The sequence below is a fragment of the Drosophila montana genome, unplaced genomic scaffold (genome assembly GCF_035044405.1).
Source record: "Drosophila montana isolate Dmon_TW-CO22-7 unplaced genomic scaffold, ASM3504440v1 contig_3848_1, whole genome shotgun sequence".
Lineage (NCBI taxonomy): Eukaryota > Metazoa > Arthropoda > Insecta > Diptera > Drosophilidae > Drosophila > Drosophila montana.
This window is the reverse complement of record NW_026998720.1, coordinates 2,936,545-2,960,719: the sequence shown is the minus strand read 5'-3', so window position 1 is coordinate 2,960,719 and position 24,175 is coordinate 2,936,545. Positions and strand designations below refer to the sequence as shown.

The 24,175-nt window shown below is 36.8% G+C and overlaps 3 protein-coding genes across 4 annotated transcripts; 1 reads left to right on the top strand and 2 right to left on the bottom strand.

Annotated features, from left to right (window-relative positions):
• The first annotated feature begins 10,348 nt into the window (after positions 1-10,348).
• Positions 10,349-17,753, top strand: LOC135438536 (uncharacterized). Its single transcript, XM_064696879.1, has 11 exons — positions 10,349-10,470; positions 13,803-14,110; positions 14,176-14,293; positions 14,353-14,952; positions 15,369-15,488; positions 15,547-15,666; positions 15,724-15,987; positions 16,059-16,217; positions 16,273-16,404; positions 16,475-16,627; positions 17,245-17,753. Exons 1-11 carry the CDS (start codon positions 10,410-10,412, stop codon positions 17,343-17,345), a joined length of 2,136 nt encoding a protein of 711 aa, XP_064552949.1. The 5' UTR covers positions 10,349-10,409; the 3' UTR covers positions 17,346-17,753.
• Positions 17,754-19,653: 1,900 nt separating this feature from the next.
• On the bottom strand, positions 19,654-22,156 carry LOC135438518 (probable cytochrome P450 304a1). Its single transcript, XM_064696856.1, has 4 exons — positions 22,018-22,156; positions 21,707-21,958; positions 20,080-20,942; positions 19,654-20,013 (listed from the first exon to the last, which is right to left on the bottom strand). Exons 1-4 carry the CDS (start codon positions 22,109-22,111, stop codon positions 19,687-19,689), a joined length of 1,536 nt encoding a protein of 511 aa, XP_064552926.1. The 5' UTR covers positions 22,112-22,156; the 3' UTR covers positions 19,654-19,686.
• A 906-nt stretch (positions 22,157-23,062) lies between these two features.
• Spc25 lies at positions 23,063-24,095 on the bottom strand. 2 transcript variants are annotated; one of them, XM_064696620.1, is made up of 3 exons: positions 23,877-24,092; positions 23,613-23,817; positions 23,063-23,540 (listed from the first exon to the last, which is right to left on the bottom strand). In XM_064696620.1, the coding sequence occupies exons 1-3, from the start codon at positions 23,992-23,994 to the stop codon at positions 23,231-23,233; spliced, it is 633 nt and encodes a 210-aa protein (XP_064552690.1). In that variant the 5' UTR covers positions 23,995-24,092; the 3' UTR covers positions 23,063-23,230. The 2 variants fall into 2 exon arrangements, with proteins under 2 accessions (XP_064552690.1, XP_064552692.1); XM_064696622.1 differs by having other exon boundaries at positions 23,429-23,557; positions 23,877-24,095.
• Positions 24,096-24,175: the final 80 nt, after the last annotated feature.

Below are 24,175 nucleotides of genomic sequence, written 5' to 3'. Positions count from 1 at the left end.
CTTCTTAACAGTATATATTTGATACCCTAACAAAAGGGTATTCTGTTTTGTGACAATGTATGTAAGAAACAGGAGAAATCTTTTTCGATCTAGTAAAGTATATGTGTATATTCTTGATCTAAGTCGATCCAGTCTTCTCCCTTTGCCTGTCAGTCTGAACGCGTCAATCAAAGCTGGAAGTTTAAAATTTATTAAATTTTAGCCCTCGAAAATATCGATTATATTAATTATTATTGCTAGCACATCCTGATATTTGACCATATCTGCGTGGTTATAAAAGCTACAGATAGCGAAATTTGGATGTCTGATATCTTACAGTGTACACGGATCCAGAACAATGCACTTTTTGGATACCTCGCCACGTTCCCACTTAAGCTTACAAAATCCACAATTTTGGTAGATAAGTTTTGGGATTTGGTATTTAGACATATTTTGATGCCAAATTTATTACCTGAAAATTTTCAAAGGTTCAGACAATAAACACCATAGTTACCATAGTGTGGGTCTCAGGAAAGACGAAGCAGAGTCGCACCAAGCCTGCGTGTGTGTGTTTTTTGTATATGTATATTAAGTGAGAATACATTGAATGGCAGCTTGGAGCTGCGTTTAGGGTATCTGTTAGTTGGGCGGTCGGTGCCGACTAGAGCACTCTCCTTTCTCTCTGCTCTCTTTGTTTAAAAATTATTTTTTGATAATATATAGTATGCTCCATGTCTAATCATAATATCATGGCTCTTTCACGCTAGGCTTTGCTCTTATATACTATCAGGTGTTTATATGAGAATGAGGCTGGGTGGATATATCATGCACAATTTTTGGTGGCTTTTTTGCCAATCATAATTAGTCATGACCGGGTCTAATTACGTGGCAGCTGGACGGGGCAATGTACGACAAGCCACACGCTAAGCGTTAAACATCTTGACATTTACAAATCCAGCAAGGCGGCAATTAGTATTTAAACCAAACTCGGCAAGAAAAATTTCCATTTGGCCAATTATTAAAGTTGCTTTAATACCCTGTGTAAAATAGAGTATATTGGCTTGTACCATGTCCGTCTTGTTGACTGTCAGTCTAAAGCTGAAGACTAGACGCGGTTGAGCACGAAAATCTATAAGTAAAACTGAAGAAGTTGAGTAATATTTGAAAGGTTGCCTACTGAAGAACTTGTCTAAAGATCGAGACAGTAATATAGAATATCCGTTCTATAAAAATAACCTTCTTTCTCATTTACAACTGCATAAATCGATATATATTGAAAATCACAGTTTTAAAGTCCCTGCTACAGTCTTAGAGTCAACTAACTTAATATTCAAGAGCTCTATTTTTGACTATTTTTACTTCTTGTTAACAGGGCTTTATACAAAAAAAAAAAAAGATAAATAACCTGGTTTGTTATTTATTTTTAAAATTTAATTTATATTGGACTGTTCTACTGAAAACTTTGGGCTATAAGATAAATACAATAGTTGGAGCCCAACTTATGTTCGTTTTGAGTCAAACAGTCGAGTCGATCTAGACCCATTAGATCCATTAGTACGTATACATATTTATTAAAAAAACTAGTCTTTGTTTTTCTTTTGTAGGCAGTTCATATGTCAAAATCGGCCGAATGCTATTGCTATATCATACAGCTGCCATGAAAAATGCTTGTGGATTGCAATATATCTATATATATATCATAGGAAAAAATGCCAATTATTTTGGGCTTCGAATCATAAACACCGAACTTTATCAAGAGAGCATTTGATCACATAAATTATGTGGTGCCATGGAAAGAAGAGGCAAAGCTAGAATGTTTGTAAGGACGGCCTTGCGCTGGGTGCAAATTTTCTTCTAATCGAATATGCCCGACTAGATCACTCTTACTTGTAGTATTCTGAAGCCATTAAGAATTAGTGATAAAGTGGGTTTGTGTAATAGGCAGAAGATGGCATATCCGACCCTCTATTCTTGATCTGGACGACTATCTGAGTCGATTTGTATTTGAAATATATATTCTCCTATAATATACGCAAAATAAGTTTATTTACTTTTTATAGATATCTTGTGAAATTTGCAACATATCGATAAAAATTAATTTAAAAATTTGTTTTTTTAAGCATAACTGAAAAACTTAAAGAACTATATACATCAATTTTGGCATGGAGGCCTCGTTTAGTATACACAGATTAAGAAGATTTCACTTTTGGGAGATCTCCCCAAATGACCTCCAAAAATTTTGTATATATATATGTTTTGATGAATATTGAATGAACACCTAAGTTATTCAACATGAAATGCATAACTTCATCTGTAAGCAGCTGAATAAGCATTTTGGAATTCTATTTTATGATTTGAAGAATTTTAAACATGGTCCAATATATTATATAAATTCAAGTGTGCAGGGGATTTTGTAGTCGAGCACACTCAACTACAATGTTCTTGATGTTGTTTTACTTTTAGTTTAGATTGCACACCTCAATGTTTTGCCAATTAAGTTAAATGAAAAATGGTCAAATGGGAAAACACTGCAGCGTGGCTTTTCACGTTACGATTTGTGCTGGCCGTTGGTCGCCTCGGGCGCGTTTGAGTATGCGTGGGAGGGGATGGGAAAAGGAAATGGGGGGGGGGGGGCAGTCACTTGGCCCGAAGTCCTGCAGCAGTGCAATTGGCTTTTAGCTTTGTGGCTTCTGGCCTCTACCCCGTTCTGCACTCGTGTGTGTGCGTGTGCTGTGACCGCATTTATATTTCAGCGTATATGGTTATCTGTTTTGCTGCATCGCTAATAGGACTTTGAATGTGGTATATTGTGCGCGGTGCATTGGATTCTATTTTTGCTGTTGGTGCACGTTGTTGTTGCAATTCGCTCGTTGTAGTCGTTACACTATATTTCGATTAAAATTTTGCATTTTTTATAATGTGGGCTATAACTGTGCACTCATTTAGAATGCACATGTGCTTAGCCCGACTAACGGGCGCTATACACACACACACACACACACACACACATTTACCTGTGTACATATGGTCTTTTGGATGAGAAACAAAAAAAATGTATGTGCATATTATAAGATAATATTTTCGTTTGATAAACAGACCTTAACCTCAAAAGTAAACGTAATATGCATCTACAAGTTGGATTGATGAATTTAAGTTTAAAATATGTTATAAATCAGGCAGCACCAATTTCCTCTCTTTTAGCGGATACGCCTCTGTAACGGAAAATAATTTTCCCAACGTTTACTGTCCAAGAGTTTACTGTAAATGTGCCTAGACACATGCATGCATAAATGCATGCTTACATACAAACATGCATGCATACAAACATGCTTACAAATATCTATGCTTATATACGTACATGCAAACATACATACATTCATACAAGCATGCATAAGTATGTACTATGTCACACATGCATACAAACATACATACATGCATGCATACCTACATATGTATATGCAAACATATAAACATGCATTCCGACACACATGCGCACATACATACATGCATATACATATATACATGCATGCATGCATGTGTTTATTTATTTACTGACTTTATGATTGATTTTTTGTTGATAGAACGCATATGTCGCTCTGTTAAGGCCCACTGTTGTCTTTGTTGTCCTTGTTGCTGCCACTGAGAAGCGCATATGCTTCCATTTGCCTCTCCTGGGTGTTGCACTGTTTGCATTTGCTTAGGCAATGGAGCTAACAGCTCGCGTGTCTTTTGGCCTGCCAAAAAACCCTATGTCTTTTTTTGCCTAAAAATAGCTCTGGGCTCGCATGGCAGCAGGCATTTGGCAGCGGACTTAAGTTGGGCCTGGCATTTGGGGCTGGTGGGAAATGCCAAACGAATGTGTGCCTTATAAAAATATTTGAGCCGAAAATAGTATGAAACATTAACACACATACCACATATCGTTGCAGGCAAAAAAATGTGAAATGTGATGGTCGTCCTCAGTACAGAAAATTATTTATATTTCGACTCTGTTGTTGGCCTTGGCTTGATCTTTTGACTGCATCTGGTACACTTCGCCACGTGTTGTAATATATTTTTCTTGGGAATGAATTTAGCTAAAAGTGAAAAACCACACACCAAATTCAAGTTATAAAAACATTTTTCATATAAAAAAAAAATTTGTTGTTTCTAAATAACTGACTCTGATGCTCGAAACGAGCCTATGACGGGTAGTCTATAAGAAGTCACATATAAACATAGCAAATATTGTCCTATTTATTTATTTTTATCAAGGAGAGTTTTTCTACACTTACAAACATACATTATCTTAATTTATTTCAATAAATATATTTATTTAAAAAGTTCGTTAAGGGTAGTCTGTTTCTTCTCTTAAACTTCTGTTATACGAGTAAAAGTTTGTGCGATACATTTGTAGTTTGTCTGGATTTTAAATACCTTGACATTAAAAGTTTTTCAAATCAATCACATATATTAGAAGTAATTCACGGATTTTAGAAGTATAACATCAACCATTCAGCATAAGGTGTAATAGAGGTACGCATACTCACGCTCGAACTGTATTTTATACGGATTAAATTCAATAGAAGCTGAAAAAATCAAAATAAACGTTCTGGTTACAAATTATGCTTATAAAAGAAGAATATATAGCTTATGTCGTTTTAAATACATTTGATATTTTCTCTTTCACAATGTTTAGAAATCTTTTTCTAAAGAATAATAATATTAGTTTATCTTCTTCTTATACAGCATAGGAGTAAGCTAATTTAGTGAGTTATGCAAAGCCTGTGTAATTTCATTATTCAACTGCTTATCCAATTCTGTTTCGCTGCATAAAAAGAGCACACAAGTAAAACTTTATACACACACACACATACCCTCACATAGCAAATAAAGACTCCGATTCTGTTGGCCAGTAAAATTAGCTAGTCATGCCAGTGGCTTATATTACTTAGTATTAGTGTGTGATAATGTGGCCAACGCAGACAAGTTTATTTCGTGCTGACTCTCTCTTACTAGCGCGAGTTTCCTGTATTGCCTCTTGCGGCATTTTTCGTAGACCATTTCCAAGTCTATGTATAGTTTTGTTACATTTTTGGGGGCGGTGATGCGGGGGCGTTGAGACAGACTTCATCAAATAATGTCGTTTACATATGCAGGTTTGTCGCTTCAGAGGGTCACTTGACCCAAATTTAGTTTTTGATATTTTAATTGTCGTTCGATTGGCTCAGGAAGAGTATTATGTTTTGTACTTAATTTGGTTCAGTTGTTCCAAGCAAAAGCATAGCTTGGCATAAAGTTAGGGCTGCCAGAACAATTGTTGTAATTATTGTAATTACTATTTTGCTATATCTGTGGCCACTTGCAGCTGGTTGGTATCAATTACGTATTTGTGATTCGTAAACTGCTAACTGCAAGGATAATTTTATGAGCCATGTAATAGTAGTTCACGCGCACACATTCACACCTATAGTTCGCAAACAGACACGCACACAGACACTCCAACACAAAATTGTTGCTTTTTACTACAAAAACAAGAACCCTTCAATCGCAGGCGAAAAAACTAAGAGCGCCATTCGTGTGCCACTTTTCTTATGCTCTCTCTCCCACACATATTCGCTCTATTTCCCAAATGCGCGCTCGCTCTCTCTCTCTCTCCCTCTCTCTTTCTCTTAGAGTCAGGTGTGTCGCATGCAGTTGAAGCACAAAACACGCGAAGACGCAAACAGTCGCGCGTACGAGCTTCAAACGCAAGGATCGAAAGCAATTGTCGCGCGTGTTGCCAGCTATTAAAAAATTTAACGGACTGCGCGCAGAAGTATGCAACAGAAAATGTTTTTCGAATTTAGTTAAAAATTTATGTGTGTGTAGTGTGCCCAAAGTTAATAAGCATGCAAATGCTAACTAACAAAAGCAATTGAATTAGCCAATATAACTGTTATAGAACATAAGTCTAAAATACATCAACATATATATAAATATATTTATATATAGCATACAATTTTGGTGCTGTCATTGCACGCGTCGTTCTGTGTTGATAATTACAAGTTTTTGGAAAATTTAATGAATATTGATTAAATAAAAATATGTCGTAAGTGGAATAAAAATGTGTGTTACAATAAAAAAATATAAGGGTCGTGGAGGTCATTATACGCGGCCCGCCGTAGCCCAGCGCATTCCAATTCATTATAACCGCAAACAAAAACAAGAACAACAAAGCCAAAAAATACTTTAACTGTCCTACATATGTGCTCTATGTGTGTGTGTGTGTTTTGTATGCATGACACGCACACATGCGACAAACAAACACAACACAAGCACACACACACACACACTTCAACTAACACCTAGACACACATCAATAAAAGCTTATTTAGTACACAATTAACTTAATCATATTTATAATAATAATATATAGATTATGAGAGGGAATTAATTGAATACATATAGGTTTCTAGAGCTTGTTCCCATTAAAAATGGTTAAAAATTGATAGAAAATTTTTCGATAATTCATGCCATATATTTTATATGCACTACTTTTATTTCTTTAATAAAAAAAAAATAAAATATTTTTTCAAAAATTTAAACATGCTCATAATAAAGTAGTACACATTTTCAATTTGAAACTGTCTTCAATTTAAACTATGTATAAAGGCATGTTCATTGATTTATATCAATCCTTCAAAACGGTTTTAAACAGAACCAGTTCGAAGCCATAATTTCAATTAATTTTTTACCCGCATCTTAACCCGAAGCAATCTTATTTATTTATTTATTTATTTTTTTTAAACCCCCAAGCCAACTTGTTCAAGATAATTGAAATAGTTTCAGTGCAACAGGGAATTATCAATTAAGAAACTAACTATTTGCAAAAAAAAATTTCGAGAATAAACTACAGACCATAAACTAAAGCCAACACTTGTGTTCCATATAATCAACTATACGAACCAAAACTAAAGGCTGGAGTTGGTTCGCATCGCAAGCCGAACCACATACATTTTATGTGCGTTACAGCGCTTGATACACATATTTAAAGTCTAGTGTATAATGTATGTGCATCTGAGCATTTAATTACATATAAGTTTCAACAGATTTATACGCAACGGAAGCAAATGGTATTCCCAGCAACAGCTGATGACCTGCTTTCTGTAGATATGGCCTTGCACTTTAATTCATAATCATACATACATAAGTATGTATGAATGTCTTTGTGTTTCGTGTGTGTGAGTGTGTGTGTGTGCTTGCGTGCTTGTATTGGGATGTATATAGCTGACAGGGACTCTCCTTGCTTGCACTGTCGCTAGCACATTTTATTTTCATCGCGTGCGTGGCAAAACATTTTTCCATCCACAAAATGTCATTTTACGTTGTACGAAACTGAAAATTAGAAATGGGACAACAGACTTTTGAGGCTTGAAACAAGAAAGGCAGAAAACAAACGAACAAATAAGCACAAACAAATGGGCGCGGTCCAATAAAGCTTGCCAGTTATTCCACACTTGACTCAGTTTTAGTTAACTTTGTTTTATTTATTTAATTTTTTGTATGTGTGTATATTATATTATATTACTTGGAAAATATTAAGTACATACGATTCGGTGGAATTGGTGCAGGAACATGTTGATAAAATTTAGCTCTTGAATTAAAATACATGCATACAAAATCCTTTCAAATCGAATGTGTTACAAAGTAAAAGAGAAATTGATGGCACTCTGTGCAAGCGTATTTTAATTGTTATCAAGGATCATTTAATCAATTAGCAGAGCAATTATAAGTTCAGTTGATGGCAGGCCCTACACCCAGCCACAGCCAATACGTTTTTTTTGTTTTTTTTTTTAATTTTCTTTTTTGTTAAGTATAACACATGGCATTATAAATAGTACATAATAAATAATAGTTAACAATGGTACTTCTACGGTAAATGTATTATCAAGGGCGCTTATGTTATTAATATCGCATCACATTGCTATATTTCTATTCATTGCAATTGCTATTGAAAAGGTCTGTCGTACTATTTTTATAGGAATCGATTTTGGGTTTCCTCAATTTGTTAGCATATGGCTAACAAATAACATGACATTTACACATAATCAGATAAATGTACATTTTCTATATTATGGTGCGGATATTGCCAGGCCTTGCGCGTGGCAAGTTTTGAGCTTCAAATTTTAGATATAACTTTTTCAACCATTTCCCGCCTGTTGACAATTGAAATTTACTCGTACAATCTTGAACTCCACCTCTAAACTTATATTTTACATAGATAGTTAGCAAATTAAAGTTTAGAGTTCATAAAAAAAATAACCACGTTCCCGCCAATGTTAGTTTCCGTGGATTTTACGAAAAGTGTGAAACCCGTTTGAGCTCACACGGCTTTGAAAACGTCTTTGAAGTCGATCGGCTTTGATAGCCATTTTCCACCGAGGAAGCATGGGTTCTGCAAAAACTATGAAACACGTCTCGAGTGATTTTTTATAAAAATGAATTTTTTTTAATTAGGTACTTCCCCCACCAAATCTCTTATCTCCATTTCCACCAAGGAGCGATGGAATTTAAAGGCTGCACCTTTATAGCGTAAGGTAACTAGAGGGAAAACTTCAACATCCTGGCTTTTACTGTTTGGGCTGTGCGTTTATCACCAATCGGTCAGTCAGTCAGTTAGGAAAAACTGTTTTATATAGAGTTAATTATATATGTTTAATTACGTACTCACCTGTGAATTCCCGCTTCCTTTATAGTCATCTACCAGTAGGCAGAAGATGTACTTTTTTATATGCACATCGCTGAAAGAACAGAACAGCAGAAATGATGATTATTAGCTTTAAAAACGTACCTTGCTTGCTAAACCTTCTTGATTCAGTGAGATTCGCATAGTAAGACAATATTTTGTTCATTTTCAACCCAACATATACACATATTTAATGTATGTATTCAAATACATGTATGTATTCAAATACATACAACAAACATAAGATTGTAATAGTTGATACTTTAATTTTTAATATAATAAAACTGGTTTGCTTAGCATACGTACCAGTTTTTTCAATGGCATCCGCCATAGCCATAGCCACTGCCTGCTCAATAATTGAATCCGTCTTCTCCTTTATTCAGGCTGCCGCCTTCTCCATAGTTGTTGCCGCCGCCATCAACTTTGCTCAAGTTGCCGCCGATTCCTCCTTTGCTTAAGTTGCCGTCTCCTTCAATGTTAAAGGACACGGCCCTCCATAGTTGAAGCTGTCTTCCCTAATATAAAAGGCGCCGTCTCCTGTAATGCTCAAGCTGCCGCCTCCTCTAATATTAAAGCCGCCGCCTCCTCCATTGTTTCAGCTTCCTCTATAGCATCCCCTATAGTTGAAGCCGCCGTCTCCTCTAGGGTTGAAGCCGCCACCTCCTACATTAAAGCTGCCGCCTGAAGCGTGAAAAGCTAATGCAGTTTTACTGATTTAAATTTTACTAATTATTTATTTTATTTCTTTTTTTAAAATTATTAATATCGTTTTTACAAAATGAACATTCAAAACGAGACATATCCAAATCGAACCCGACCTGTTCTCAATTGGGACAACAATAAGTCAATGTTTAGCCTGAGGACAACCAAATATTATTCGAGCTGTAATTTTGAACAATAATTTGTATGTCTATGGCATAAAGCTGTGCTAGCAGCTACCAATTGATATCGAGTAAGAATGAAAATGATTCGAAATATATTTAAATCAAGAACACGAAAACGAATGGAAATGAAACCGAATTCACTTTTCAACCCAAATCAAAATCCAAAACAGGCACAATCTTTTTTTCAAGTGAGAAAGATCTTAAGTGCAAATACAAACATCTTAGTATATCTATTATAGTATAGTATATTATAGTAAAGTATAGTATAGTATAGTATAGTGTAGTATAGTATAGAAAAGTATATTAGTGAATATATTTAATATAGAAGGGTCATTTATATACTTTAAAATGAAAAAGAAAAAGTTCATTATAAAATTCTTATTGTAGTTATGACTATAGGTTAAATTATAAAAATGTTTAGTACTCAATAAACAATTGAACAGGTGTTCACAGCCAGGTGTTAAGATACGATGCGATAAGTGAGGGTTTTGTCGTTCTGTGGCTGATTAACAGAAACTGAACGGTCTGTCAGATTAGCAATTTAGCATGAGTAATTAGTAGCCTTGGCAACAATAAACACTGACTTTAAGCCCAACTTGATGGAGCCAAGGCATATGAAACACTGCCTAGTCAGAAGATTATGGGTCGATTGCCCATATTGGATAGGTGAAAACCCATTGAAAAGCAAATCGATGTACAATTCTAATACTTCCGATAAGATTAGCGTTATCAAGCAACTAATGGAGCTACCGACTACCGTCAGCCAATTATTGGCCAAGTTTCAGTAACGATTTGCCTGTGGTTGCGTTTAAATTGACTTGTGGTCGCACACACACTCGATGGAAAATCCGATGCTTATTATATTAGTCGGCATCCTGTGCGCCCTGCTCAGTCCACAAGGTATACGAGTATGCAAGCATAAATCGCAATTTAGAAAACCCAAACAATTCCTAACTCCAACTCGAACCCGAGCTCGAGTAGCAGGCGTTCGAAACATTTTGTGAGCAATGGCCGTTAATTGAATTAAAGTCCGTCGTTCAGTGCAAAACTAAACAAAGTGTGAGCCCAAATTGGTATACAAATAATAAAAAACAAATAAGTAAAACAATAACAGCGAACAAGTCAGTCATAATATTAAACAACAAAAGTAATTAATACAAACGCAATCAAGGTCAAGTGCTTTGCCCTATTGACCCAAGCGCCCATCTTACCAAAATAAAAAAAAATGGAAAAAAGTGAGTCGGCAGTGCCTGACTAGTAGATACCCTTAAGCCAGCGCAAAGCACATGTTAGAAACACTCTAACTCCCGTCTATATACACACATACACACACACATTTTTCCCCTAGCCTTACAATATTCCCGATTAACTCAGCTGGTCCGATATTTGTGAAAATTGCAGGGAATAAACTTGAATTCGTTTTACTCAATTTTGGGGCAGGCCATCCAAAAAGTGAAATATTCTGAATTTTTGTATACTCTAAGATATCCCACATTTCAAATTTGTGCCTCAAAAACCGTAACTCAAACTCGATATTTTTTTTGATACTCGGAGCATGGGTGCAGATATCGGTAAAAAACAATAAACTCTTTCTGAATATATCATAGGGTATAAACGAATATAAAAGGAAAGGAACAACAACGAAATTCCTGTCCGAAAGCCTTACAGCATGAGAAATTGTTTCGCAGGCCACGGAAAATGGAAATTAAAGTGCCAAAGTGACGAGCAAATTTCAGCGCTGTTGTTTGAACTGAAACTGTTCTGTATGCGCATTTTAATGCCCTTATAAATGATGCATCAATTTCTCAATGAAATGTGTAACGCATCGACGAAACACTTTTCAAATAATTACCACTACACCCTTGTATCCAGGTTTTGTTTCTCATAAGCTTCTAAGATTTTTATGAAATAATTCCATTTTTAATTTTAACAAATAGTGTACCTGAATATTCGGGCCCATGTTCTTTGTGCTTTGGATTACAAATTTGTTTTGTTAGAAAATTAAATTCCTTATATATATTAAAATTACTTCGTTATTTTGTTCTTTTATGTAATCATATCTGTTAGGGTATTTAAAGCTCCTTAAGTTTAAAGAAATTTGTTTTCGTTTTTTAGTTTTGTTCATCAACAACCGGAAGTTGTTGGCGTATACGTAATAAATTGTTGCTGGCCCGCTTGCGTGCTGGAAACCGTAACAGTCGCAAAGTATCGCAAACATTAAAGCTGAAAGTTGGATTTTAAATAAGTTAATTAACAGTTGGGCCCTGAATTTGCTCACATGCTTTTAATTACTTAAATATTGCGCGTGCTTACTTTGCAGCAGTAGGGTAAAAGTCGTATAGGTAAAAAAATATGTATGGCACTTAAAAAATCTTCATTTATTTCGATTTAATTCACATAAATCTTTTAATTTTAATTTTGTTAAAATCCTTTAAATAAATTTAAGTGTTTCATTTTGGAAAAGAACAGATAGGTAAAACTATAAAATTTATTTACATTGTATTTGGCTTAACCCAAGATATGGTTGTTAAACCTTCTAGACCTATCCCCTTAATCCTTATAAGTTCTATTCAATTTTAGAGGGTATTAAAATGTTGACATGAAATGTATAAAGCATGGTAGGGTGCATTATCAACCAGGGCTGCAAACCCGATTTGAACCAAACAGATACGATTTTTAATATATGAAAACAATTTGTTGTTTTGTAAATTTGTACATTTATATATTTTATATTTATCTCAAGAGCTAGAATCACAAAAGGTTCTTGTATATACAGATTAAAAATATTTAATTTTTTGGGAAGCACCTCCAAATCCCAGAAAATTTATAGCCATAATTTTAAGCATGTTTCATTTTAGCAAATATTGCATATTCTATGGCACAAAATTATTTACTGCAGAAAATCTAATCAAGATCGGTTGAAAAACACTGAAGAATAAAAAACGGAAGGAAATATTGGCCAGCCACGTCGCAGTTAGCGTCAAGCTCTGGAATTTTCTGAATGCATGTTCTATTTTTTCAATCGCGATTGTATTGCATATGTGTGCTGTTATTTTATTTAAATTTCTGTCCCTCAAAACCACAATGTTAACGGAAGGAAATGAGACGATGGCAAGTAGCTTTTCCTATTAATGGTTCGAGTTCAAACCTCGATTTAATATAATATTTAATGTAATATTTTGGTTTGAATTGTGTCCCTTTACCCATTGAGTAACATAAATTAACTTTTTTTAGGCTAAAGGTTAATATCGAGGTTAAAATCGATGCTCATATTTAATTATTTCCTAAGCCGACTGAAACTGTGTAAAAACGATGTAATACATTGGTCGAAGAACCTTAGAAGATGGCACAAGGAGATCAGATTTGTTTTATATATTTAAAAGCTTTCGGAGTATGTAATTGTGTTTTTAATAGAAGAAGGTTCCAGTTATCCCCCGATTAAACCACTCTTAGCTTTTTTTTTTCAACTTGCCGCATTTATATCAAGCGAAGGACCATTATAGCCATGTCACTCTGTCAGTGTCTATGCGAACTATTCCCTCAGTTTTTAAAACTTTCAGGCAGTACATTTGTCGGAATCGTCCGAATTGTGCCACTATATCATATAGCTGACATAGGAAGGAATGGTTCTTGCCTAAAACCGTTATTGTTTCTTCAATAGATCCCTATAATCATTAAAAAGAAGCAAAAAATTTAATTAACAACGGCCTACCGTATTTCATACAGCTGCTATAGGAAGAATCGGCCAAAAAAAAAGTTCTTGTAAGAAAACATTTTCAAGCTTTATACGTAGTTTGACGACCCTCAATATTCTTGTTACATATCTGCAAATCCGCATGACATGTCTCTATAAGAAAATGTTTACTACGGCATGCCGAAAATAGTCATTCCTTCTTGTTTACATTTTTTGTAATTTATTTCGTAATTAATTCTAGAAATAAGTACGAATAAACGTTTGAGTTAAACCAAGATAATCTTACCCAAAAGCGAACAAAATCAATATGAAAGCGTTTATAAATCAAAGAGTATTCGGCTGTCCGTCACAAAAGCAACTGCAATTATATTCAATTTCCGACCATATTCAATTATTAAAGCCATCAAGTTAGTTTGGGCCAAGTATTGTCATAAGAATCGTTGAGCAATGGCGTCAAAGGCCTACAAATAGAAAGACGGGAAAATGTAAATCGGTTAAATGGCCATTGATATACATATGCATATTTAATTGATTGCAGGCGACGGCGGTGCATTGGCTGTATTTTGGCCATGTGAAAGCGACGCGGACTGCACAGCTGAGGGCTCTAGCTGTGACCCAGACACGAGTCTATGTGAATGTTCCAGTTTCGATGAGGTCTTCTCCGAGAACTATACGCAATGCCTAACGACCTCGCTGATTGGTGACGCATGCCAAGACTCAGTTCAATGCAATCTTATGCCAACGGGAGCCAGTTGTAAAACCGGGGTCTGCGATTGCGCCGATGGCCAAATCTATCTGCGTGGCAAGTGTAGGCCAGTGAACGGGCTCAGCGAGCCCTGCGAAACGGTGCGACAAATCACATCATATTCAAATGAAACTCTTTGACAAGTAATCGTCATCCATATTTGCAGGACTTGGACTGCTATTTTGGCTACGATCGAGCATCCGTTAGCTGTCAGGATAGCGTCTGCGCCTGTGCAAATGGCTATTATCACAGATATGGAAACATATGCCGTCGCAAATCAATGGGTAGCTCAACTAAATATAGCTGGTTAGTTTGATTAAATTAAGTACTTGTTTGGATTTAGAAAAAAACGATGCTTGCGTCGTTGATGCGGACTGTGATGCACTGGGCGCCGGTGCCGCCTGCGTGGGTCTAATATGTGACATTGTAGATGAGGGGAGCACCACGCCCGAGGATAACGGTACTGGGACCACAGCTGAGGATAACGAAACAACCGAGACCGAGACCGAACCGAACCCAGACACAACAGAACCGGAGTCCAGTGCCACAACAATCACACCCGATAGCTTGGTGCGCGAAAAAAAGCAATTTGCCACAGCTTTTGTTCATGCCACGCCCACACATAAGGATGCCGCCGCCCAGGCCACACTCTCACTGACCAATGGCGACGGTGAACTCCAGTTGACGCCACGCCATTCCCGTGAAATAGCCGTTCAGACGAGCATCGAGAAATACGAGCTGAAAGAGCTGGGACGCAGTTTTCGAAATGTGGCCACAGCTACGACAACCACCTCAACCAGCGCCAGCAGCCGGCACACCTCCACCAATACCCAGAACTATCGTCGCCGACTACCCGCCATCTTTCGCTATGATAATGAGGATATTAAAACATATTCTACGCTGGGATCGAGTCGCGATGACGACGATGTCGATGAGAAAAAATGTGAGTAGCATTTATAGCAATTATTTTAAAATTAGGCGAGACGTGTACATTTTTGAAAAACTAAAAGTTGGCAAAAACTTCTATTACATAATTATAAATAATATACCATCAAAATGGTTATTGGCATTAAAAACTTTGGCATTTTGAACAAATGTTCGAGCTCCGACGACTCTTTTCTATTACTCCAAATTTTAGCAAATAATTCGAATTTATTTGAAGCTATTCATTTAAAGAGTTTATGCCTGTATTTGTTCATCATTTACAAACCGCTGACAGCTCATTTACACATTTTTTTTTAAATTTTTAACCGTTTTTGCATTTCAAATAAATCAGTGCTGGCACTTAAAATTGTCGATAACGTAACTCGGCTTATTGATGCTTTAATAAAAAATGTAATGATTTTATTTATTTAATAGATGGCAGTAGCTGCACGGATAATGGCAAATCATGCACCGGCCTGGCCCACTCGATCTGCACAAACAAGATCTGCTTGTGTAGACAGGGCTATTATCCGCGGAATGGTAAATGTTTTGCAGGTAAATATTAAAATATTTAAATTTACGCATTTGTATAGCAATTTGTTTTCTTTGGCAGAGCTCGGTGAGATAGCGGAGAGCAGCGACGAATGTGAATATGAGTTTGATCATTTGTCCAAGACTTGTATATGCCAAAAGAACTATTTCTACGAACGCGACCTGCGCAACTGCAGAAAACGTGAGTAGGAATTGAAAGTACGTTGATTCAAAGTTATATTTAATATACTTCTGGCAGCCATTCAGTATCACCTATCCTGCACATCGAACAGCCAATGTAGTCCCTATGGTGCCTCCTATTGCCATCCGCAGATACCCAGACGCTGCACGTGCGAGGAGTACGCGCAGTACAATGAAATCTCGCAGCTCTGTGAGTACAAGGATGGCTTGGGTGCCGAATGTGAGTCAAACGATGGCTGTGTTGTGGATCATTCCATTTGCTCAAATCGCTTCTGTGTTTGTCGCGACAACTATTTCGAGAAGAACGAGGCTTGCGTGCCAGGTCAGTTAAGATTCAGGCAGCTGGTACATCATCTATAAATTATATACATATATATATATTTTATGTATTAGGCATTGGAGCCGAATGCTCAGAGGATGATGAGTGCATGGTTGAGAATACGGCATGCCTGGAGCGCAGCACTAGCAACTCAGCCAAAGATTCGGAGCCGACGCGCTCCTGTCAATGCCGCAAGGGGTATGTGCACTTCAAGGATGAGTGCCTCAAGGAAGGTAAGTGTCCCATGAGAGTTCCTTCAGATGGCTATTGTAAACTTTATGCCTATAGCCGTGGAACTGGACGATGAATGCGTCGAGGATGAGCAGTGTAAACCGCTTCTGGCCAGCTGCAATGCGGAAGGCAAATGTGCCTGCACCGACGAGCAGCACGAGAAGAACGGAATTTGTGAAACGAAACGCCGTAAGCTTCAATGTGTAATAACATTTTAATTGAACTTTTCATACAAATGTTGTTGTTGTTTTTTTTTTAGTGCTAGACGAGTCCTGCACAAAAGCCACAGAGTGTTTTGTTGAAAAGGATCCTGAGAATGTGGAATGCCGCAACTCCGTCTGTCAGTGTAAATTTGGCTATCAGGCCAACACTGAGCAGAGGCAATGCATACGTGTAATGCCCAACAAAAAGAGTAAGATTCCAACTGTCAACTTTATAAAATTTACTATATATAGTATATTACCCACACTATCAGATATTATAATATTGCCCAGGTCAGGCTACTTTTTCTATTTTTTTTTTCCAAAATTTTTCACCCTTTTCCTAACCCTGAGAATTTTAATATAATTCACATAGATATTTAAAAATATCGAATTGATCGGATAATCAAACAAAGAAGTACAATCAACACTTTCGGCATATTTTACTGTCGTTGGTTAACTGCATTCTTTAACAATGATCTTCAATCTTAGAGATTTCGCTTGTACAAATTCTTAATCTCATTTTCCATCCAAGAGGGGTGAATTCTCCAAAAAGGGTGAAACGCATCTCAAATATATATAATAAAGATCTTTGAAAATTAGTTTAAGGCTTAGCCAATCGTACAAATTGTTCACACTAGCGGATGGATTCCCATCTTACCGTACACTTACAAATCATCTGTCAGCCAGGATAAACAGCTTTATATTCGGAGATATACACTTCGAATCAAACAAAAGACACAAATGGCATCTAAGGCAACAGAGACCTTTAAAGCTATTTAATAAATAAAATATCTAATAAAGTATAAATAACGTTCTATTTCCACAGATTCTTCCGGTAGGCCCAGCGCTCTTAAAATCATCACGTTCGTATTGATAGGCTCCGCTTTTTTGATAACTAGCGCGGCCATTAAGCAGGCGTATTACTAAATGGAACACTTCTCTCCCGCACCCAAAAGCAACTTTTTTTGTATTATTTAACAAAGATTTTATATAAATTGTAAATGTTAAGCGTTGTGAACAATTCCCTGTGCATATATTGATGCCATGTAGCCAGGATCCAACTGACCCGGTTGCAGTTTTTTAAGGCGCATGCAGTATTAATCAATGAGGCGTGGCATGCATATATTAATTTACTGTATATTAAGCTAGCATTTAGAATTTCAAGCAATAAATGATAATGCATAATCGGTGAGATATTTGCTCGCTTCTATCAATTAACTATACCTTAAGCAAAACTTAAAACTAAGATTAATCAACTGTTGCGAAGCTGAGGACAAAATTGTAAAATATGCGCTAATAAATTAAGACTTCAATACAAGTATATGAGAAATGGAATTATCTATAAATTATAAAATATATCAGTATAAATTTAAAGCAATAAGCTTAGCAACTCTAAGGTATCTTCCCATTCGGGTACGTGGTAATGAAAACTTGTTTAAAATATCAATGGCAATTTAAATGTATATAGAAATAATTATGCATACAACATTTCAATATATTACCGTTTGATCCTATGGTGGCTATACGCTTAATTATTCAGATTATAATCAAACTCGCCAAAAGCGTATTAACCATAATAAAAATTTATTTGAGCGATAGTTCCTATCAGCTTTAGTGGTGTAATTAAAAACTCTTAAAACCATTATAAAACTCAATTTTATCAAGCTATTATTACAGTTGTTAAAAAAATGTCTTCATAAAAATTGAATTTCTACGAATATTTTTCGATTAGGAGAAAGCCCGTGCTCAGGTCTGAACTGCATAAAATATACGTATGTATATATAAATGTAACTTACTTATGCACTTACCGGATATTCCACATACACACCCGCGATTATTTTATTGAAATATATTAGTAGGAGGAAAGAAAGAGGAGAGAGAGTCAGACAAGTCAGAGATTGTCAACACTTCACAACTTTTTAATATAATACTTATAAATTTATCATATAGACCCTATAACTGTTACTTGAATTTATGAGAATCGCATAGTAGGGGTATCCTTGAAAATACTTTTTTTTTATTACAGTGTACATACAAACGTAAAAACACTCACACACATTCTTAAAGACATGCTATATACATGCATATATACGTACAAAAATATATGCATACATACATATGTGTACATAAGTAAGCACATATATACCTGCATACAAACATACACTCAAATATACATACATACATTCATCCATGCATACATAGAAATATACACACATGTATGCTTAGAAACATGCATACATACATGCATGCATACATACACTCATGAAAACATTTATACATACATCCACGCATACATACATACATGCATACTTACATACATACATGAATAATGCATGAAACCTGCATATATAAATTCATAAATAAATACATGCACATATAAATACACGCATGCATACATACATTCACACATACATAGTAAGCTTTATCTGCCTTTTTGCAGGTATTACCTGGAGCTGTGCGGCCATAATTGATCTCTTTAATCTTTTCTACTCAGCGTTGTCCGGCTCAAGCTTAAATCTTTAAGCTTTATAATTCCCGTACGTGGAATTTAAAACAAAATTATTATAATTAAAACTAAAACTTATTTAAATTTACGCTGCGCTCCCATTTGCATTTGAGTTGGTTATCTATTATTATGAATCTAGTAGACAGGGTAAAAACAGAAATTTTCCTTGAATATGGGAATGATGATAATATTCATTCTATAAATTACCAAAAACTAGAACAGTTCAAAATACATATATTTAAGAGAAATGGATCCCAAAAATATGTAAGTTTGTTTTGATGTGTATGTGAATATTTAAATATAGCCGCAGCTGTTATATATTCCCGAACATACAGCAACAACGCAAACTTGAGTAACGATATAAAAATTTCTGTGGAAAGTAATGTAAATATTCAGTTAGCTGAGTTAATGAATCGAACCGGAGAGAATCGGAAAGATCTGATCGATTTTAATAACGCTCTCAACAAGCTCGCCGAGAAGTTGGAAACTAGATGTAAGAACCAGAAAGATATTTTGAAAAATTCACTCATCGACCAATATCTACAAGAGGCAGTTGCTGATGGAACTATTAATGATCCACAGATCGAGATAAATCGCCTTATGGCTGGCGACGATGAAGCTGATGGCAACCTGTGGAGCCCAGGTGCGAATCAAGACGAATCAGATAATTGAAAGAAAAAGCAAGAAGCACAGCAACTGTGCGGGAGGTAGACCCAACTTGTAACATATTTCAAAATCAAATATATTTTAATTGGAAGAACCTAACGCTCTTTTAGCTGCACCCAAAAATCTGGGGGCGTTATAATTAAGCCATTGTTATTCTTGGTAAGATCTGGTAGTGTGTCGCCCGGCGCCAGGGTATAGTCGAAGTTCTGCAGCATGGCTGTGGTCATCAGGAAGAGCATGTTCCGTGCAAAGGTCTCGCCGGCACACAGACGCTTGCCGGCGCCAAAGGGCAGGGATATGTCCAGCTTGAGGCACAATTGACCCTGATTGTCCAGAAAGCGTTCGGGCCGAAACTTTTCGGGATCCGACCAAATGCGTTTGTCCATGTGATAGGCATATAGGCTGGGTATGATAACAGTGCCCTGTGAAAAGATTAAAGATAAGTTAGATAAGTGAAGCGATTCCGTGAGAGATTCATGTTAACCCACCTTGGGTATGCGATAACCCATCAGTTCGGTGTCGTTCAGTGTTTTGTGTGGCACATTCGATGGCACCAATGTCTCAATGCGCAGATTTTCACGTATTGTCGCCTCCGTGTATGGCATATTCTTGCGATCCTCCAGCGTGGGCAAACGTCCGCTGCCCACCACCTCGTCGATCTCGCGTTGCACTCGTTTCGCGACCTCGGGATAGAGCATCATGTACTGGACAATCAGTGACAATTGGGAACCAACTGCCGTGAAGGCGGGAAATGAGAAGTCGACGAGACCCATAATGAACTGCTCCCGATTAAAACCATACTCTTCGGGCAAGCCCTTTTTCATCTCGGCTATATAGAGATCCAGAAAGTTGCGCTCGCTGCAGTCATCGTAGCTATCGATGTGACGATCCACGAATTCCGAAAAGTAGGCACGTATATATAAATTGGCTTCATTCAGTTTGTTATAGCCGCTCGCCTCCGGCCAGATGTATCGTATCCAGGGTATTATGCTCAACAGTCTGCCGTAGTCGTCCGCATTGCGCTGGAACTGTAAGCCCAACTGAACAAGCTTTACTAACTTGGCCATTTCAGACCGGGCCAGGCGTTCGTTGTAAACAATGTGAAAGTGACTATTGACCGAGAAGGGATTAAAGAGCAATGGCAACTGCACCCGATAACCGCCCGGCTGGACCAAATGATGCTCGTGCTCATAGCGCGGACCATTGCGTATCATGTCCAGCATGTCGGTTATCTCCTCCTTTATGATTAGCTCCAACTGATCGAAACGACGACCGAAACCAAAGTCCCGCAGATAACGTAGGATGAAGCGTCGCTGTTCTTTCCAGAGTACTCCTTCCTGAAAGAATATGCCTAGGAATGACATATGAACGTTCATTTAATATACTTATATGCGGTTATAATCAAACTCGTGCAACCTTCTGTTTTTTTAGACCCTGAACCCTTTCAATATTGTGTGCAAATGTATATATAATTGGACCGCATCAAGAGATGTGTCCGTTTCAAAAGTTCAAAAATACCTAATTATGGTGAGCTATCGTATTAACACAAATTTTTGGATCGGACCGTAACACCTAAGCTCTTCCAGGGTATCTTCTAGTCAAGCATTCCTGACAGCACTTTAACTTGTTCTCTGTATTGTCGGGCTACAAAGGTTCACTGACTTAGTATATTAGACCCCATTGCTTATCGGCACCTAGTTGGCTGGCTATAACAGTACTACCGCAACAAGTCGTGAGGGACCTATTAAAGTCCAGTTAAAGATCAACTTTTCTGTTCGAATAAGTGAAAGTTCTTTGGTGGAGGAAGCTCGACTACAAGATATCCTGTAGCCAGCTCCGATACATTTCATTTTATTTACACTATATAAATTTCCTTATTGAGTATATATCGTCCCATCGCTATGAAAGTTGAAGCAAAAAGGTTAAAATGCAAAATATTCTGGGTCTTCGAGATATTCTCAACGGGTAATATTTAGATAAACTGAAATTGAGTTTACTTAATCGGTTCATATATAAGGAGATACCAATCAAGATTATATATAGATATCATTAGATATCATGTTTATCAAACGGAATGTCTTCTGTTAATAATATTTTTCTAGTTTTAAAACACACCTCGCACACAATCGCCGGGATCACGCATTTCGCTCAGATAGAGGGCAGGTCGTCCATCGTAGGCCTGATTGTTTAATACTTCGCGCACACCCTCTCCGCTGTGCACTACGGCCACGGGAAAATTGCCCACATATAGACCAATAATATCCGATTTGTACCACTTGCTAAGTATTAAGGCAGCCTTGTGTAGATATTTGTAATCGATCAGCAGCATAAAAAGATAGCTTCCAAAAATAGGCAGTCGCGGAGGACCTGCAAGAATAAATGACAGTTAATCACACGCGAATGTCGGTTGGACTGCTTGATCGAACCGGGTGGAAAGCCTGCAGGACGACCGACTGCATATTTATAAGACAGATATAGAAATATGATCGAGCACAATGCCAGCAAGAGAGCAGTTAACATTTTGCATGCGTTCCGATTTAAGTTCGGGCCAATACTGATCTATTCGAATCAGCGACACAGCTATATAATAACAATTGCCTGATAATGTCATATATTGGATTTGTTTTAAACTTAGAAATCGCAGACATTTTTGCAATTTTGATTGCGATTGCGATTTCGCAATCTGTATATATGTCGAACTTCAGAATTGTGGTCCGATATTATGTGATTAGAGAAACTCAAAAACCAAACGGAAATAGGCAATTGTTTAAAAAGTTTATTTTTTGCTTGGAAAAAAAATAAAGTTTCTAGATAAGCAATTAAAATTCCATTTGTTTGTAACAAACAATTAATAGAAAGTAAAAATCTATTTTTAATCAGATTGAGGCAATTTAAAAACTTGAACTAATCAAAATAATACGTTGTTTTTGTTTACTACAAAGTGCACGAAACAAATTTGTCCATTGTGATTGACAGATAATAATCCGAGGCGGGTTTAAAACTCGCCCACTCGGCTGGAAAATATTAACACGTTCAATAATAAGATTATATAGAGGTTTTGTAATAGAACCAGGAATGGAGAATGGCGTTCTGTAAGCCTATTTAGTCTATTTAGCAGTAACATTTATACATATACTATATGAAACTCACGCTTTTCAAGATAATATATAGGAAAAGATTATAAATGGAAACAATAATAATATTGTGCATTTGTATTGGTTGCATTTCTGCCATAAATCAATCATTTTTCAGACTGCGGCGATGTTAGATCAATCTCAATTATAGTCATTGAGATGTTGGCTTTTCCTTTCCGCTAGAAGCTGGCATCGAGGAATTAGCCACTGACAGCAGCTGGCGCTATTGGTTTATGCACCGGCCTGGTTTATGCACATGCGTCCACAACGCTGTCAAGTCATCGCGATCGTGTCTATCAACGTCAAAGAGTATCGAAAGGGAACCAGGCATGATGAATGACGTTCCGATAGCCTTATATATTTCGCAGTAACATTAAAACATATATTATATGAAACACACGCTCTTAAAGATAATACAAATAAACAGATAATAAATTGAAACGACGTTAAAAATGCACGTTTTGTCGATTAATCTTGCATTGCTTGCATTTGCGCCACAAATTAATCATTTTTGGGATGTCGGCGATGTTAGGTCAATCTCAATTACAGATGTCATTGAGACGTTGACGTTTTCCTTTTCGTTTGGAGCTGGCATTGAAGAATTACCCATTGACAGTAGTTGGCGCCACTTGTTGGCATTGCAACTTGGTCGATTCACTTGCGTCCACAGAGCTGCCAAGCCCTGGCGATCGTGTGCATCAAAATCAAAAGGTATCCACTGGCCGTCATCTGGTGAAACTGCGACTCCTTTTACACGTTCGGGCAAAGCCTTTCGATTAATGTACGTGTTGGTGGCTTCACTCAGAGTGTGCACGCTGCAGAAGATCGAGTGCTATTATTAATATATATATATATTTACAAATAGATGAATATTTCCTTGAACTCACCAGGCTATTAGCTTGTCCCGCTCTTGTTTCTTTTTGGCCAGCTGTGCCTGCATATCAGCACAATGCTGCTCCTCTTCTGACAGCTTGTCGCGCACAGCATTTTTTAGACCGTTGCGTTTTGCGACTTCATCGCGTCGTTGGTTTAATAGTGCATTTAATTTTTCCGATTCACGTTGTTGTCGTTTAATATTTTCCATAGTTGTTGCTGTGTGCGAAAAATCAGAAAATTTTGAATTCTTTAAATTTAAATGCAGGCATCCATACCGAAATTGCTGTGAAATTTGGCGCTCTGCTTGGCTATGGCATTCTCCTCTTGCTCCAACCGCATCTCATTTGCTAACATTGCCATAAGGCGCTTGCGAGTGTTAAATTGGTTGGACATGTAGTCTTAATTAGCTGTTTAAATTAAAATTTAAATTAAAGCGCTTGGCTAAATTTCCAGTGCCCTACTATAAATGACGCTTCCATCAGAACTAGAGTTGCCAGATTGTTGTTTGTTTTGAATTAGAGATGAGCGTTAATGTCGTTTTTGCTACCTGCTTTAATTTGGAAATTGTCAATAA

What these genes read in the sequence shown, in the direction of transcription:
- LOC135438536 (XM_064696879.1), top strand. Translation starts at nt 10,410, where the DNA reads ATGGAAAATCCGATGCTTATTATATTAGTCGGCATCCTGTGCGCCCTG. An exon ending in GAATGGTAAATGTTTTGCAG is followed by an intron (nt 15,489 to 15,546) that starts GTAAATATTAAA and finishes TTTCTTTGGCAG; the next exon opens with AGCTCGGTGAGATAGCGGAG. An exon ending in GGATGAGTGCCTCAAGGAAG is followed by an intron (nt 16,218 to 16,272) that starts GTAAGTGTCCCA and finishes TTATGCCTATAG; the next exon opens with CCGTGGAACTGGACGATGAA.
- LOC135438518 (XM_064696856.1), bottom strand. Translation starts at nt 22,111, where the DNA reads ATGTTAACTGCTCTCTTGCTGGCATTGTGCTCGATCATATTTCTATAT. An exon ending in TCCTGCAGGCTTTCCACCCG is followed by an intron (nt 21,959 to 22,017) that starts GTTCGATCAAGC and finishes TTATTCTTGCAG; the next exon opens with GTCCTCCGCGACTGCCTATT. An exon ending in TGGGTTATCGCATACCCAAG is followed by an intron (nt 20,014 to 20,079) that starts GTGGGTTAACAT and finishes ATCTTTTCACAG; the next exon opens with GGCACTGTTATCATACCCAG.
- Spc25 (XM_064696620.1), bottom strand. Translation starts at nt 23,994, where the DNA reads ATGTCCAACCAATTTAACACTCGCAAGCGCCTTATGGCAATGTTAGCA. An exon ending in CAAATTTCACAGCAATTTCG is followed by an intron (nt 23,818 to 23,876) that starts GTATGGATGCCT and finishes TTTCGCACACAG; the next exon opens with CAACAACTATGGAAAATATT. An exon ending in CGGGACAAGCTAATAGCCTG is followed by an intron (nt 23,541 to 23,612) that starts GTGAGTTCAAGG and finishes GATCTTCTGCAG; the next exon opens with CGTGCACACTCTGAGTGAAG.